The 15,386-nt window shown below is 43.2% G+C and overlaps 1 protein-coding gene across 14 annotated transcripts in view; it reads left to right on the forward strand.

Annotated features, from left to right (window-relative positions):
* The window catches only part of CELF2 (CUGBP Elav-like family member 2), a 773,712-nt gene that overhangs the window by 596,293 nt on the left and 162,033 nt on the right, over positions 1-15,386 (forward strand). For 11 of the 14 annotated variants that reach the window (XM_059725768.1, XM_059725764.1, XM_059725762.1 and 8 more), the window contains one exon: positions 10,677-10,873. In XM_059725768.1, coding sequence (XP_059581751.1) covers positions 10,696-10,873 — 178 coding nt within the window. In that variant the 5' untranslated portion in view covers positions 10,677-10,695. Of the gene's footprint in view, positions 1-10,125; positions 10,505-10,676; positions 10,874-15,386 lie in introns of those variants that run through there. The other 3 variants (XM_059725767.1, XM_059725770.1, XM_059725769.1) reach the window with 3 other exon arrangements.

A 15,386-nucleotide genomic window follows, 5' to 3' on the forward strand; every position in this document is an offset into this window, starting at 1 on the left:
TTTCCTTCCCTGGCTGTAAAATCTCACCCCCACACCAACCTAATTAAATGCTTTAATATTAAAATGAAGCATACTGCTTAGTTCCCCCTTCCTTTTGGTGTTGTAGATTCCCACTCTGGTCACTTCTTTGAGCTCCAGTTCACAAAGCTATTCCATGTTTAGAAAGCAGAAAGTCGGCCCGGATCCTTCTAGGATGACTGGCAGGTTTTTTTTCTGGTGACATCAATAGGCTCAGCTAGTGTGGAGTTAATCCAGAGCGCTCAGCGGGATGCCAAGAGTAGGCATCGCTGGGTGCATCTACATGTGCGCTTTACTACAGAGCTAATTAGCTCTGCAGTAAGGCATTACTGTCTACACATGCACCTATATTAGGGTGCAGTAAATTAATTAACACTCTTGTAGGATAGTACTGCCAGGGACAAGTACTGTCCTACAGCAGTAATTACATGCGCTAAAACACACATGTAGATGGTGACTGGGGCTGTTTGAGGCATGAGGGTGCTACAGCACAGGGACTGGCTGCAGCACGTTGAGCCGGGGCTGCTCCACTCCTGCCAGCCGGGGCTACTCCACCCCGGCTCCATGTGCTGCACCAGAATTTATTGCTATGTGCTCATTGCACATGTGGATGCACCCTCTGTCACCACCTTTAAACTTGCCGTGCATGAATTAGTGAGGGGATAGCCACGCAAACCTGGGTTAGAACAGTATGTCGGGGAGTTTCTCCCCCAACCTCCGAAAGGTTAGAGTCTTTCTGGTTAACAGCTTGCACCAGCTGTATTCATGCCATATAAAACACGCTTCTAAGTGCCACATAAAACGGATCATTCCAACCTCATGTTGTAAGGAAACAAGTGTCATACTGTGCAAAAATGTGTCTGTGTGTGTCAGCAGAGTGATCTTTTGGAATGATAGCAGAGAGCAAGAATTTCTAAAGGAACCAGGCAATTAAATGTAAAGCCAACATCTTTCCTATTCACTAGGAATTCTTCATAGAATTTCATTTCAAATGCACAGAGGTTTATATACAGTACACACACACACAATATTATTTTATTTTATTTTTAAGATTCTTGTCTCCTGTTGTTTTTTTCCTGGCCAGGTTATACATATGCTAATAGAAATATGCTTATTATTTGAAGCATAGTGCTGCTTGTCAATGAAGCTTCATTAACACCGTTATCACTGCCTGACATTTATCTTATAATTTTCCAGAGTTGACTGTTGCCATCTCCATGGAAACCCAAATTGCAATTGAAACAAGTGAGATAATAAAGGCATCCAGAGAGGATTGACAGCATGCAAGCCCACTCAGTTTATAGTTCCTTAGATGAATCTAGTGCACTTGAGACTTTTAACATTACCTGTTTGCTATTTTAGCGTAACTGTTATTTATTGCAAAAAGTTTCAGTATTTCTTAGTCTGCTGTTTAATTATAGTGCTAAATTTTATTAGAGTCATCAAGAGACATTAAAGGCCTGAAGATGTAAATTCCACTATGATGTCTTCTTGGATGAAATATGAAATTCTTTAGGGATGATTTTGGCACTATATCGACTTTTTGGGGGGAAATAGCAGCAACTTATGCTGACATTTTTTTGGTACGCAAGAAAGATCTTGTGCTAGATTTTTTTTCTCCCTCTCTTTTTACCTAAGGAGTTGAGCTCTCTAAGTTCACGACTCTAAATCAATTTAGCTGGTGCCTCAAAGCATAGAGTCATGAAACTGGAGTGGGTCCAGAGTGAATTAATCTGAAATTAATTTGATTTTGAAAGGCTCCACCTGGCTGTGTTTGGAAAAGGCGGTTAGACAGATATATAAACAAATGATCATCTGCATTCTGTGTGGCAGATGTGGTGTCAAAAAATGAAGGAATGGCTTCAAAAAAAAAATCAGCGAGGGAGGATCTTGGTATAATAATGCTCAACCTCCTAGAATTACAGTTATACTATACTTTTGGAAGTAATCCTATTTTTATTCATATTTGTAAAGGGGCTGGGGGCCAAGAGCAGGCTTGAGAACGTTTCTTTTTTTAATTATAAGAAAGCTGAATGCTGCAGCCTGCTCTCTTTGAAAATTTCAGGATTCACATAAATAACCATGGCTAAATGAGTCAGACCCTGCACTTCATGCAAGCACCTCTGCGCTCTTCTGTTTCACTCTTAGGGAAGCAATTTTGATAAAGCGGCAAGGTCAGGTGCGAGTTGTTGGCTCCCTTGTTTTTTGACATATGTTTTTGGACTCTATTAGCATAACGCTCCACATCTCGTAAAGCTCAGCAGCACGCTGGTCTGCGTGTGTCTGTGCCAATCTTGAAATGTGCTGGCTTCTAATGTATTTCCCGCAATAATCATTTGGCTTCAGCATGCCGTATTTTAAAGCAAATATTTTGGTGGTCCCTCCTGCCCACCTCCCGTTTTTCAGCTGTGACAAGTCATCTACAACTGAGAGAATTCGTGAAAACCTTAGCATACCATGTTGATAATTGCCACTCTAAAAAGAAAAATCATTACAGTTGACATTTGCTAGTTATCACCTTTTAAAAATATATGTAAAAACCTCTGTTGTCTGCGGGCTTCTGAGCAAGGGAGGACAGGAATTGAGTAAAAACTTAGCAAATGTTGAGCAATAAGTGTGTAGAAGCAGTAGAGAGAGGGTGAAGCTGTTGACAAGAAAACAGATGCTCTTACGTGTGCTGAATTTTGAGTGCACAACGCTATTCTAATTTGGTAGCTGGCATGTCAGAAATGGAGGAAATTGAGGTGTAATTGAATAATATATTTTTTTAAATATATTAATATCAATAAATGTTTCCTGCCACAATGAAGTACTACTGCTGATTGTAAATGGGTCTAATTAGGAAAGCACAGCATTAATAACTGCTGCCAATTACTATTATGTGGTTGGCTACCTCAAAACATTGTAAAGCTGTGCAGTGATATGAGAACAGGTTTGGTTACCAGAAGTTGTATAACCACGTTCGTGTAGTGCCCACCTGGGCTAATTTACCCTGCTTCTGCATTTAGAAAATAAAGAAATCTGTTCCAAAAGCAAAGTTATAATGGCACAAGCACGTGTGCACTGTTACACAAGTTATGACCTGATGTGCAGTAGTGCCTAAAAGCCCTGACTAACGTCCATTTGTGCACATGAAACGTGATGCAAATCTTCTAAGCTAGGTCTCTGCACTGAAGAGGTTACAGTCCCATTTGAAGACATAATAGGAGAGGGTATCCAAGAGCAAAATGCAAATATTGTACAGTAATCAGGGCAACAGAAGTATTTATCTAGCCCTCTTAATTGTGGTGAACTTGCATTGGAAGTCAGTTTTAAGAAGGGGCATAAGGTAGTGATCCTTTCAGACATTGTTAATAATAGGATCTCCAATTCAAAAGGTGAGAAGAGTCTTAATTTAATAGACTTGGAGTCGTTCAGATCTTCAGCCCCTGACTCACAGGTCTCTACCACGTGAACTCTGAACTTCTCCATTATCTCCCGCTGTAGTAGAGTTTATAGGTTAGGATTTGCAGATGTCTGGTGCCCCATCTCTCACAGGCTCATACCAGTGGGAAGATAGCACCCGGTCAAGTCTGATGTGGAGCTTGCGTTTCTATTTCCACTATTGAATGAACTAGCAAAGCTATTTTATTAGCATGCTTAGTAGACACTTGGATCTGAAAGGATCTCTATGCTATATACCTGTGTAATTAGCATTCTATATATAGCATGCATGCATCCACAGTGTTGCAATGTGTATTATGAAGCAATTCACTCACTAATGAATATGTATGAACAGCTAACAGTGAGAGCTGAGGACTGGTAAGTCTGTAACTCTGGATTTCCCCAGTTATAATCATTTATGTGAACATAGGAGGGGTTTTTTTCCCCTGAAGATTTGATGGAGCAGATGCACAAAGCTTTTTGCAAGCCTGTTAGGTGACCACAATTTTAAGAACATTCCCTCTCCAAAATGTAACATTAAAATAAAGGTAACCTCTAGATTTAATGTGACACAAACCCAGGGCATTCAAAGTTCAGTCTGAAATCCTGGCCTTAGGTCAACCCATATGGAGTAGGTAGGGATTGCTGCAATACATTAGGGGAGCTGGAGGTACCATATCAGCTGAGCCGCCTGGGACAGCTGAGCATGCAGGAGTTGCCTGTGTGTCTGGCTATGGTCATGTAGGAGCAGACATTTATGGTTTGGGTCAATCAGCCAAACTCCTAGAACTCATTTATGAAACTGTGAAACCTTATAATACAGGACTGTACAGGCTCCAGTATACACAGTCAATTGAATAAAGTCCAGATAGCATCAGGATCACTGGGGTTTTCCCTGGTCTCTTCAGGACCTCTGTAATAGCAACAACCATAATAAAAATGTATATCTGTACGATCCAAGCCTGGATCTACCAGGGATAACGCACAGGTATCCTTAAGTTTTCAGTAAAACTCGGAGGTATTTCCAATGCATATTTTTTCTAGCAGTCTACCCTGTGATATAGTTATGTGTACAGTTACCCAATGACTTTTCTGTGGATTTTGAATGCTCGTCTTATTAAAGGGATTTCATTCTCTTCTATCCTTTCTGAGCGCTGGTGTTGCATATACTTTCTGTAGACCTTGAAGGCGAAGGTGAAGAAAAAATATCTTTGCATTGATCATCCGTCACACCAATTCCTGCTGGTTACAGTATTAGACTTTGGCAAGAGACAGGCTAACAATGCACTAATGGAAAGAAAAAAACCCCTAACCCCTCCCCCCCCCCCCCCCCCCCCCAAACTGGCTCTCAGCATTGGATGTCTAGCACAGAAATTGCAGTAGAAAATAGTGAATGGTTATATGTATGACAGTGCCGATCTGTGCTGTTGCGCTCCACTGGACAGATTCAGAGTTTTTCACATGTTAGCCTTGCTTTGCTAAGACACTGGGTGATGTTTGGGATGAAGGAGTCTGAGTCTTCTCCATCCTGAGATGTTCCAACTGACTTTGGTGTGTGGCATGCTGATAGCTTTGCAAATCCGTCATAGCTGTTAGCTTGATTCACAAACCTGTGGCTAGAGAAGAGCAAAGTTGAGAGAGAGAGAGAGAATTTGGGCAATGAGTGGGGGGACTCTGTACTCTGCGAGTACCACATTATATTGCATGTACTGGATTGAAAGTCCTGCAGTGTGCTGCTGTGTTAATTAGACACGGTGTCAAATCTGTTCGATGTTTGCTTGTAGGGATACATGTTCCTTGACTTACTGAGAAAAAACTAAGAATGGTGTTTCTTACAAGCATCTACTGTGGAAAGTGCAGGGAGCTACAAGAGCTGGTGATAATGTACGGAAAGTCCTTCTTTCCTCAGTCTCTTTTGAACTATCACCCTTTTAAAGTGCTGATGGGACAACAACCCCCTGGAGAAGTCTTTTTTTTTTTTCATGAAACAGCCCTGATCATGTGTGCTTTTGGGGGGATTTTGCCAGAGGTGTCAACCCCTGGTGTCCTGGCCAAAATCCAAATTAGGTAATTATGTTCTGTATCTATGAACTCTCCCCCACCGCCTCCCCGGTTGTGTCACTTGGATATAGTATTGTTCTTCACTTCCTGGCTTAAATTTTTGTCTGGCAATGTTGCGTGTCGTTAAACAGCTGCTGTTTGTCACTCCAGGATGGAGTCGTTCCTGTATATGTTAGGTTTGTAAATCACCTTGGGATTCTTCCAGGTAAAGGATGCTTATAAAACCTATGATGATATCATTTAAAGATACAGCATTTTATATGTTTAGGGCATTAACATCAGCAGTGGTGTTAACGCTGCAAGGCTTCCAGGTCAAGATTGTTCCTTTGCTGTGTTTGTTCAGCCCCCAAACAGTGGGTCCTTGATCCCAACATGGGCAGTACCCCAATATAAATATTTACTACTTCCGCTACTAACTACAGTGCTTGTGAAGGCCACGGTGGTTGAATGCATTTAATCGCCTGCTTATTTACAAGCTGGGGTTGTTGGGTTTTTTTATTTTTCCCATTTTTTTTCAGTGTACGTGTATCTCTGAGAGGTCGAGTGCGTCAGTGGGCTATGTTCAGAGTTAAGCACAGCTTTGTTGAATTGAATGTGGGAGTGGGGGGGAAGTTAAATAATTGGTGTGCGAAGAGCTTGGATGGAGAGGGAGCATGGTTTGATCAGGCCTAGAAATGAAGCCAAGAAATGGGTCTGGAGGGAGCGCATGGGGCCTGCTTTCTACCTCTCACTGACCTCCGACAGTTGGGTAGTTATTAATGTAACTAGCTTGCTCTACCTAGGATCTGAAGGCTCATCTGCTTTGGGATCCAGATTCAAATACTGTTCGCTAATTAGAAATATATCGGCGCCAGTAGATATGGTGCTCTCAAATGTTACAGAGAGGAGGTGTGACTAATTTTTAAGGTGCTGCTCCTTAAACAGAAGTGATATTAAAACAATCTCTAGCTCCTGGAAGAGTGACCCTGTCAAGTTACTGAAATGATGGAACAGTAGTTGGGTTATTAGAAGGAAAATTGGCACAAATTGAGAGCGAGGATGCTCGGGCAGCATCCACAAGCAGCCAGCCACTCATTGGCTTCATCTGTGCCCTCCGGCTGCTCTCCGCAATATAGATGACACCTTGTCAGTGATTAAGATGACGTGATGGGTCACCTGTGAGTCCAGTGGGCTAAATTGGCCATAGAGGGGGGACACGCTGCAGTGCAGAGGCAGCTGCCCACGTAACCTCATTTTTTTTATATATCATCAGGGTACTGACAGCAATTGTCATGGGACTCCGCTCTCATTAGTGTCCCCTAGACAAGGCTCCCTTTGTGCTTGTGCCTTCAAGAAATAGTAGAGGCCTTAAGCTTTTGAGACGATAGGCTTGTTTTCTCTTGGAAGGAAAGTTTCATGTGGTTTTTCTTTTGCTTTATTTCCTGAGTAACAGGGCCGGGGAGGAGGAGTTGAGCCACTTCCGCTGTGTGCTATATCCTGCACGCTGGCAAAATCGAGCAACAAAAGGGCTTATTATCATTGCTGACGAATGGGTCTTATCTGAATACAGAATATTTTCCCAGCAAGTGAAAGTAAAGATTGGGGTTTCCCAGAGGTCTTCCTAAATTGAGGGGTTTTACTAGCGGATCACAACATTGGTTCACCTAATTCAAAAATCGGATTGCTGTTTTTTTTCCCTCTTCCCTAAAACAGGCTGTGCAATAGCTGAACGTTAATGCAGTTGTTTTTGTAGGGCTGTGATTCTCAATGCATCCTTGGAGTATACTTTAGTGATTGGTTTAATAAAAGAGTTGAGTTCTCCTCCTGCCCTCTGTTGTTTTCTTCAGTTTATTTGTCTTCAGTGCCTTAGTTGTTGGCGGGGGGACCGGAGGGACAACAGCATGTTAAACATTACAGCAAAAAGAAACCCTAAAGGATAACATGGGACCAATCCTAAAAGATTAATTTTACTATTATTCCATAATGGACTGGATGGGAATTGAGAGGTTCCTTCCAGGACGCATTTACTACCTCGGACTAGCCTATTGGTATCATTATCATGTATTGGACTTGTGTCCTCTCCAAAAGAGGCTCCAGGCAGGTCACAATAAAAAAACAGAAGAATTTTCAAGGCCGATAAAAAATATTAATAGGTAAGAAAACAAATTTCTCAGACAACGCCCCAAAACTCAACCCTGTCTGCTGAAGATCTGCTCAAATTAAAAGGTGTTACCACATTGCAGAAGATTTCAGGCTCAGGCTCTGATGAACCACAAGGATGAACTACCACGAATGACCTCCTGGGTGTTATCACCAAGCACTGATGGGATTTGCAGGAAGCATGCAGTATAAACTTTAGGTCCCAGTTTAGGTCTATAAGGCCAAATTTAGTTCTTTCATTTGCTTATAGGTAGTGAAGAGTAGGATCTAGCACAGCAGGATTTTCCAGAGTTGCCACAAAATCAGTGGCAGAACCCAAACCAAGAAAAATGTGTCCCGCGATTCAGTAGCTTATATTCTGACTCACTAAAATGATCAAGTGAAGCTCAGACCTTTTAAATCAAACCCTTTAAAGTATGATTCATTTAATATCACTACAATTGATTAGACAAACACTAAATAAATGAGCAGTAACCACTCATGTAGACGTGCCAACTGTGTCGTTGGTACACTGTTCTGGGTAAGAAGCAAATAAATGTATCAATGCAGGAATAAACTTGTTATCCTACAAAAACTACCAGTTTTTACAATAATTTTGACATAGTAATCATGTATATGTTGACAGAGGAAGAAAAGGGGCGAAGGAAATAACTTTAAAAGAAATGAAGCCTGTTGCATGTAAACATAATGCAGAAGGAATCAAAAGAGAAAAGTAAGCTTAGTATCCTGTCCAAAATATGTGAATGGCTAGAAAGACCCATCTAAGAAGTCGGTAGAACAAGCTAACTGTAGAGCAAGTTTATGCTTATAAATATGGGGGTATTTTTCAAAGGCACACATGGCAATTTGTGGTCTGCTCTGTGTTGACATTGTTGTAGGATAGGATTTGAAAATCTCCCCCAGTATGTGTGTGTGCATGCACACGAAACAATTCCATGATGTTCAATGCCCAAGGGAATCATTATGATTATTTCATTGGACCTCCAGTACCATAAAAGCCCCAGCACTTCCCCCAGTGATTCCTGCAGTTATGCGATATTAAGCTGTCAAGTGTTGTGTGCGGGTAAACCCCTGCACCCATTTAGATAAGGACCATGGCTCGGTGAGGCTCAGCATGGGTGCTCACATGGAATTGAACACAGGATCTGGGCCGTTGTTCGGCTGCATGATTTCTCCCTCATTCGTTGCACTGGAACTGAGAAGTTGGGGTATTAATTCCACAAGTACCCAAGCAGCCACAGCAGAGTTGTTGTGATCTGTGAAGGATCTTTGAAATAAAGAAAGAGTGCAAGATCAATGAGGCTATTTGCACATTAAAAGTAATGGAGTAGGATGGACCATTATCTAGGCAGAAGTCCCATTGGAGCCACTAGGAATTTTGCCTAATAAATGCATGGAGTTGATCCCATTTCCCGCTGAGCCATGTCATAGACACTTCACAAAACCAACGATCACATTTTTCAGCATTTTTTTTAAAATGCACCTTTAATGTAACTTTCCCCTCCCTTCAGTAACTGGAAAAAGTGCAAAAGTTAATATGGGCATATTAATGTGTTCAGGTGCTTATGCTTCAGAAGAGATGAAGCACAGAAAACTGAATAATTTGTCTTTGCATGAGTTATAGCCCTAAGGCAGGAAAATTAAACAGGGGGGATTTTTTCCCACCAGTGTTAGTGTTTTCAACATGTAAAATATAGGATTTGGTCTCTCTCTGTGTAGATTTCAGCCCCTGAGAGCAATAGGGGCATTCTCTTCTGAATAAATGTCAAATAAAGAATGTATAATCCAAAGCCATGATGCTCAAAAGTGACAGGTGACACCAGATGCCTCAGTTCTTGGGTGAGCAGCTTTCGACACAGCTTAAAGAAGCCTGAGGTTGTGCACAAAGCACTGAAGGCAAATCAGGCCTCTTTTAAGGTGAGTCGAGTCACTCACCTAGAAGTGGATGTACCCCAGAACCACAGGCTTCTTTGAGAAATCTGGGGACAAGGAAATGATCTGACATTAAGTGGCTTAACTTGCCAGCAGTTGCTAATGTTTCCCAAGTTCTACTTCTTTTCAGCATTTGAAATGCTTTGTTTCCCTATCATTTGGGGAAAGTTGTACACCAGAACGTGTAATTTTCCTTTTACAGCCCATTTGAAAGTTATTTGAAAGGAAGAAAATACTCTTTCTCCCCCACCTCCCCCCCCCCACCCGCAAAATGTGTAATTGTTTTGAACTTAACTGCACATCTGGAAATCGGAGGGGGAGCAATTTAGAGGGCGTGAGCGATTTGAAACATTTCACATTCTTTGCATGGAGCTGAACTTTTTTGAAGTCGTGCTTCCTTATTTCTGAACAAAGCGAGCCGTTCTGCCCCTGCCTTCCCCTCCTGAATTGTGCTCTTTGTGCCAGGGTGCAATAAACAGCGTGCTTTAAACTGGAGCTCTCCAGACTCTCATTCCCTTTTGAAAAGCGTAGGCAACTAATCGGCAGCACCCAGCCACATAGCTGGAGTGTTTTCCATACTAGGCAATATTATACTAATTTGATGCACACATGGATGCTTCACACAATCTGCAAATTCATCGCTGGCAACTTGCATGAGTCATCTGACGGATTGCCAAGCGTTTCATATTCCTTTCATGTGACTTTATTACAAAACACACCAGCACTGCCTTATTTCTGCCAATAGCCAGTTTTGTACGAATACGCTGCAGTTCTGTTTACAACGGTCTTGTAAAGAAACCTCTACTTATTCCTTACTGTCTGCTGCGTTAAGATGCAGAGGTTCCAACTTGGGGCTTATGTTTTGCAGCTTTTCTCTTACATCATGGTATTAAGCAGCAGTCTGCCGTGAGCACCAGAGTCAGTGAGAAATGTAATTGCATTGTTTTGGGGGGGTTTTGTAATATTTATGTTATTAATTAAACATGGGATTTAGTCCCCCTTTGTGCCCATTGACATCATCATCTTATATACCAAGCATCAAAATTGCTTCATTTCCTAATTGTGTCTTTTTTTTTTTTTAATCTTCTTGTTCAACTTTGTAGTAACGGCACAGCTAACAAGATGAACGGAGCTTTGGATCACTCAGACCAACCAGACCCAGATGCCATTAAGATGTTTGTTGGACAGATTCCACGTTCATGGTCGGAAAAAGAGCTAAAAGAACTTTTTGAGCCTTACGGAGCTGTCTACCAGATTAATGTTCTCCGAGACAGGAGTCAGAACCCTCCCCAAAGCAAAGGTATGGTAGTAGTAGCAATGCCGTGTGCATTTGGCTTTCGGTTTTAAAACATGCCAAGTGGTTTGTATTTGGGGCATCTGTTTCAAAGCATATTGTACGGAGCCGTGCGGTTGACCTAGGAAGAGAACTTCTCTCTACCTATCGATTACTGTCTTCCTCCTCTTCTTAAATTACAGTTTAAATGCCTGATACCTGGAAGAGAGCAGTCCAACTGTGCAAAAAATAACAAAGAGTGCTATCCTTGTTTAAATTATTATTGCCAAGAGGCGGAAAGAAACCAAAGCAGCCAGTTTCCCAGGATTAGCTCATGAAAAATATAATTTTCTACCTCCTTTCACTTCCTCTCTTAGCACCACAGGTGGGAATAATTCTTGGGATACAAGGGAAAAGAAGGCAGAACCGGGCTCTTGCTGTGTCATCACTTCAGAGATAATAAAAGATGTGATCCTGCCTCATTTCCACATTTGTTTCTCTTTCAGTCACATTGGGGATTGATTTAGGCACTGTTACATCTCTAAAAGACAGTATTCCTTCCCCACATTGTGTAATATATCCACCCTGAACTCTCTCTGTGTGCACATAACTATATACTTGCATATATGCATATAAATACGTGTGTGTGTGTACACATACATGCACAATTCAAGAGACAAATATTTTGCACGTCTATCACACAACACTTTTTTTTTCCTCAGATAAAACCCTTTTTGTTTTTTTTAAGCATTTTCTTATCTTCTCTACAATGTGTGTGCGAAGTTATTATCAATGTTGGAAATAATTAGAGTGAACCTTATGACATTTTGATCCCTCCAGATGTACATCCATGCCTGGATCTGGGATTTACTGGATGCTTTTTTTTCAACCTTAGTCTTCCCTTACTACTGCTTCAAAAACCTTTTACGCTCACATGCTATGGAGAACATCAGAAAGTGATCTTGTGGCTAGCCACTGATTAACACTGTAGAGAAACACTCTATAAAGATTCCCATTTCATCTGGATTTTATTGCTCTTCTTTGGGAGCAATCCAGGGTTTTGGATGCACCATTTTCTTCTGTTCTCATTGCATCTATCAGGGATTAGAGTTTCCTGTCAAATCCTGCAGCTGTGCTGCTGGGACACTGATCACAACTCTTTGACCTATTTTCCTTCCTATTACTCACTCCTGTTGTAACCCAGTAGAACAACTTGATCTGCCCTCATACTTTGTAGCCTCACTAATGCTTTTCATATTCCCTCCATACATTACTACTCCCCACCAGAACAACTCTTGACCTTGGCATTGAGCAGATGTATAGAAAGAGTCTACACCAGCCTATTCGGGTGCATAATGGGTGTGTCTACACAAGACATTTACTGGGCAGTTGACTGATTAACGGCACAATGAATATCTCAGCGACTCTACATGCGCCCCTAGGGTGCACAAAATGAATCAACTCTGCAGCAGGATAGGACTTGTAAATGCAAGCCTTGTAAACACAAGCCTACCCTGCTGCGGAGTTGGGTTTTTTTGTGTGCAGTAATGCACGTGTAGACGCTGAGCCAGCCGGCTGGGGCACAAGGGTGCTTCGGTTTCAGGGCTGCCTGCTGGCTAGCCCTTGTGCCCGGCTTTAGCACATTAACCCTGGTCAGAGCAGCCCTGGGCTGTCAGGCTGACCCCCAGGTCCCCTGCCAGACAGCTGCTGCGACCCAGCTCAGTGTGCTGCGCTCTGGGTGCACGTGTAAATCATGCACCCGGGAGCATCCCGGGAGCAATAAATTGAGCAGCAATAAGCTCCACAGTTTATTGCTGCCCTCTAATGGCACGTGTAGATGTGCCTAATAATGTTCATATTCCAGCCTGAATCAGCCTCATGCTTTGGTACCCATAAAACCTGAAGCTTTTCTTATTGCAGAATATCTGTGTAGTTCTTCCACCCTCAGCTTTATACGTTTTCTGACAAAGCAGGGACAATGCATCTCAGCAGAGACCCCTACTGAGTTAGTGCCGTGTTTTCACTGTGTGTCTTTATCTCTAATGCTGGATAGAAGACAGTATTAAGAGGTCACGCAACTGGATTTACCAAAGTCAAGGCTGATATGGATGAGTAAACTCCTACTTAAGTTAAACCACCAGAATGCTGAACTTGGAGGCTGGCTCTTTGAAAACCTGATTCCTGTCCCACAGAAGCACTTTTCCCCTAAGCTGCAGATGAAGTAAGGATGACACTGTGGGGAGACAAAAAGAAGCTCATTGATTTCCATGCCTGTGATGTTTCCTATTATTTATCACCTGTCCGTCAGGAAACCTGAAGGTATGAAGATTAAGTGCAGGCCATGCAAATCTGTATACACCAATTATCAAGACTGTATTAGTCCCCCTCTTTGAATGCTGGTCTTAGCTTTGGCTCTCTTTCCCACCAGGGGCACAGGCAAATGATATGCCACTTCCTTCTTGTTTTGTTTTAAATGAATTTGGTCATAGACAAGCCTACAGACTTCAGCTTTCATGATACAGCAGCCAGCTATATTATCAGTGAGATTCATCCATGGAAATCACCTATGAGGTGTCAAGATCTATCTCCATTCCCATTCAGTCCTTTCCATCTCTGCACAGATAGACATCCAGGGTGCTAAATTGGACACCTCTACAGTCTTTTGTGGGTTCCTCTCTTTTAGGAATAGGAGTTACTTGTATAAGTGAGGATAGAAAGGACCCTTTGCCTGACAGAGAACTTTTTTTTTAAATGAAAAAGACCTTTTTTTATTTACCAATGGTATCTGTAATAGTCACATCAACACCAAGAATATGCGGGAAACACTTTGTCATTAGGGGACTAGCTTTAGACTCGTCTTCATATTGTAGGAGATAATCGAAATCAGTGTTTTTAGACAACTCGCACATGGGAAAACACACAAATTCCCATTAATCAAGATGGGTGGACTGGAATACAGGTTGGTAGCTACCTGAAATCTCTCCACATTGCCTAGCATCTTATGGGACAATGTCTTGTAAGGTTAGCTCTGATAATCAAAGAGCTCTGGGCAAAGGCATAACAAGTAAGATCTGCATACCTGGTGGCCACACTTATGTGCCTCTGACGGTCCCCTCTACCTGCTCTGGCAATGCATCCCCTCCTCTCTGCCTCTGCAGTGCCCTAGCCCTGTGTGCTCTGAAGTGCCGTATACCAGGGGTGGGCAAAATGGTAGATCCGGCCTGTGGCCGGACTCCATTTCCCGGCAGCAGCAGGTCCTTTGGCTACCACTGCTTGACCCAGCCCCACTGCCCAGGCACCCAAACCCCTACTCCCTGCACCCACCGCGGGGGGCAGGACCCACGTGCGCAGGGAGTGCAGACAGGCAGCTAGGATGGGGCTGCAGTTGAGAGTGCAATGGGTGGGCAAGGCTTGCTTGACCCCAGGATCTTGGGGCAGTGACAGCATGGGGCCAGGACCAGAGCAGAGCTGCAATTCACTCCCTGCACACCACTGCCCATGGAAGCTACACTCGTTGCAAGGGTGTACAGGCTGCAGATTACAGCTCGTCCCTAGCCCCAGCCCTGGCCTCAGCCCTGCACTGTCACTGTCCCAAGATCCCAGGGTCTCCCCGGTCCCAGCTGGCCATTTGCTCTCAGCTGTGGCCCCATCCCAGCTGTCTGGCTGTGTGCCCTGCCTGAATGGGTCCCGTCCCCAGTGGTGGATGCCGGACAAATGGGCAGGGGTGCCCAGGCAATGGGGCGGCGGTCAGTGTTGGCAGCCAGAAGGAGCCACCGCTGCAAGGGCTGCCAGGAAATGGAGTCTGCTTGGCATATCACCGTGTATGAAGAATTTACAGGGCCAAATTTAGCAACAAGGGTGAGAGACTGGGGTACAGAGTGGGGCAGTGCAGAGGGGGTTGCGGAGAAACAGGAATGAATAGTACATGCCAGAGCAGCAGTCAGAGGGGACCAAGGGAGGGAGCAATGTGAGAGTGCCTAGCAGATTTAGGAAACACTAATCAGAACAGGCAAGCACAATACTAGTCTATAAGAAGACGCCCCCTTTAAATCTTGAGGGCACCCCCCACAAGTCAGTGCCCAGAAATCTTGCCCTCTTTGCGCACCCCAAGTTATGCTACTGGCCTCAGGTTTTCCATTGCAAGGACATGGATTTTCATCAGGACAGAACAACATTAAGAGAATTTCCTGGCATCCTGCAAGTCATGAATTGCAAAGGTGCATGAGCTGGTCCATCAGTTTAAATGCACTCTATCTTAACAGTGTACGATGTTGAGTTTTAGAAAGACTTTGCTCCTGGTAGACTAGGGCTCTGCTTCTGTCAGCTTGGCTGAAGGGGCTCCTCCAGTCCGGGCAGGATGCGTCTCCGATGAGCTGTTTGTGAGACTGCAGCCTGAGCCTCTTTCAGCTATGTCAAAAATAACCACAGGCTGGTTCTTTCTCCTCTGCTGTCATTACACTGTCTTTTCACCCTCTAACTATGAATGTCCTAGTTCACTTGTCTCCTAGTTTTTTGTATTGCTTGCCAGTTCTATGTAGCT

This window comes from Alligator mississippiensis, chromosome 4 (assembly GCF_030867095.1).
Source record: "Alligator mississippiensis isolate rAllMis1 chromosome 4, rAllMis1, whole genome shotgun sequence".
Taxonomy (NCBI): domain Eukaryota; kingdom Metazoa; phylum Chordata; order Crocodylia; family Alligatoridae; genus Alligator; species Alligator mississippiensis.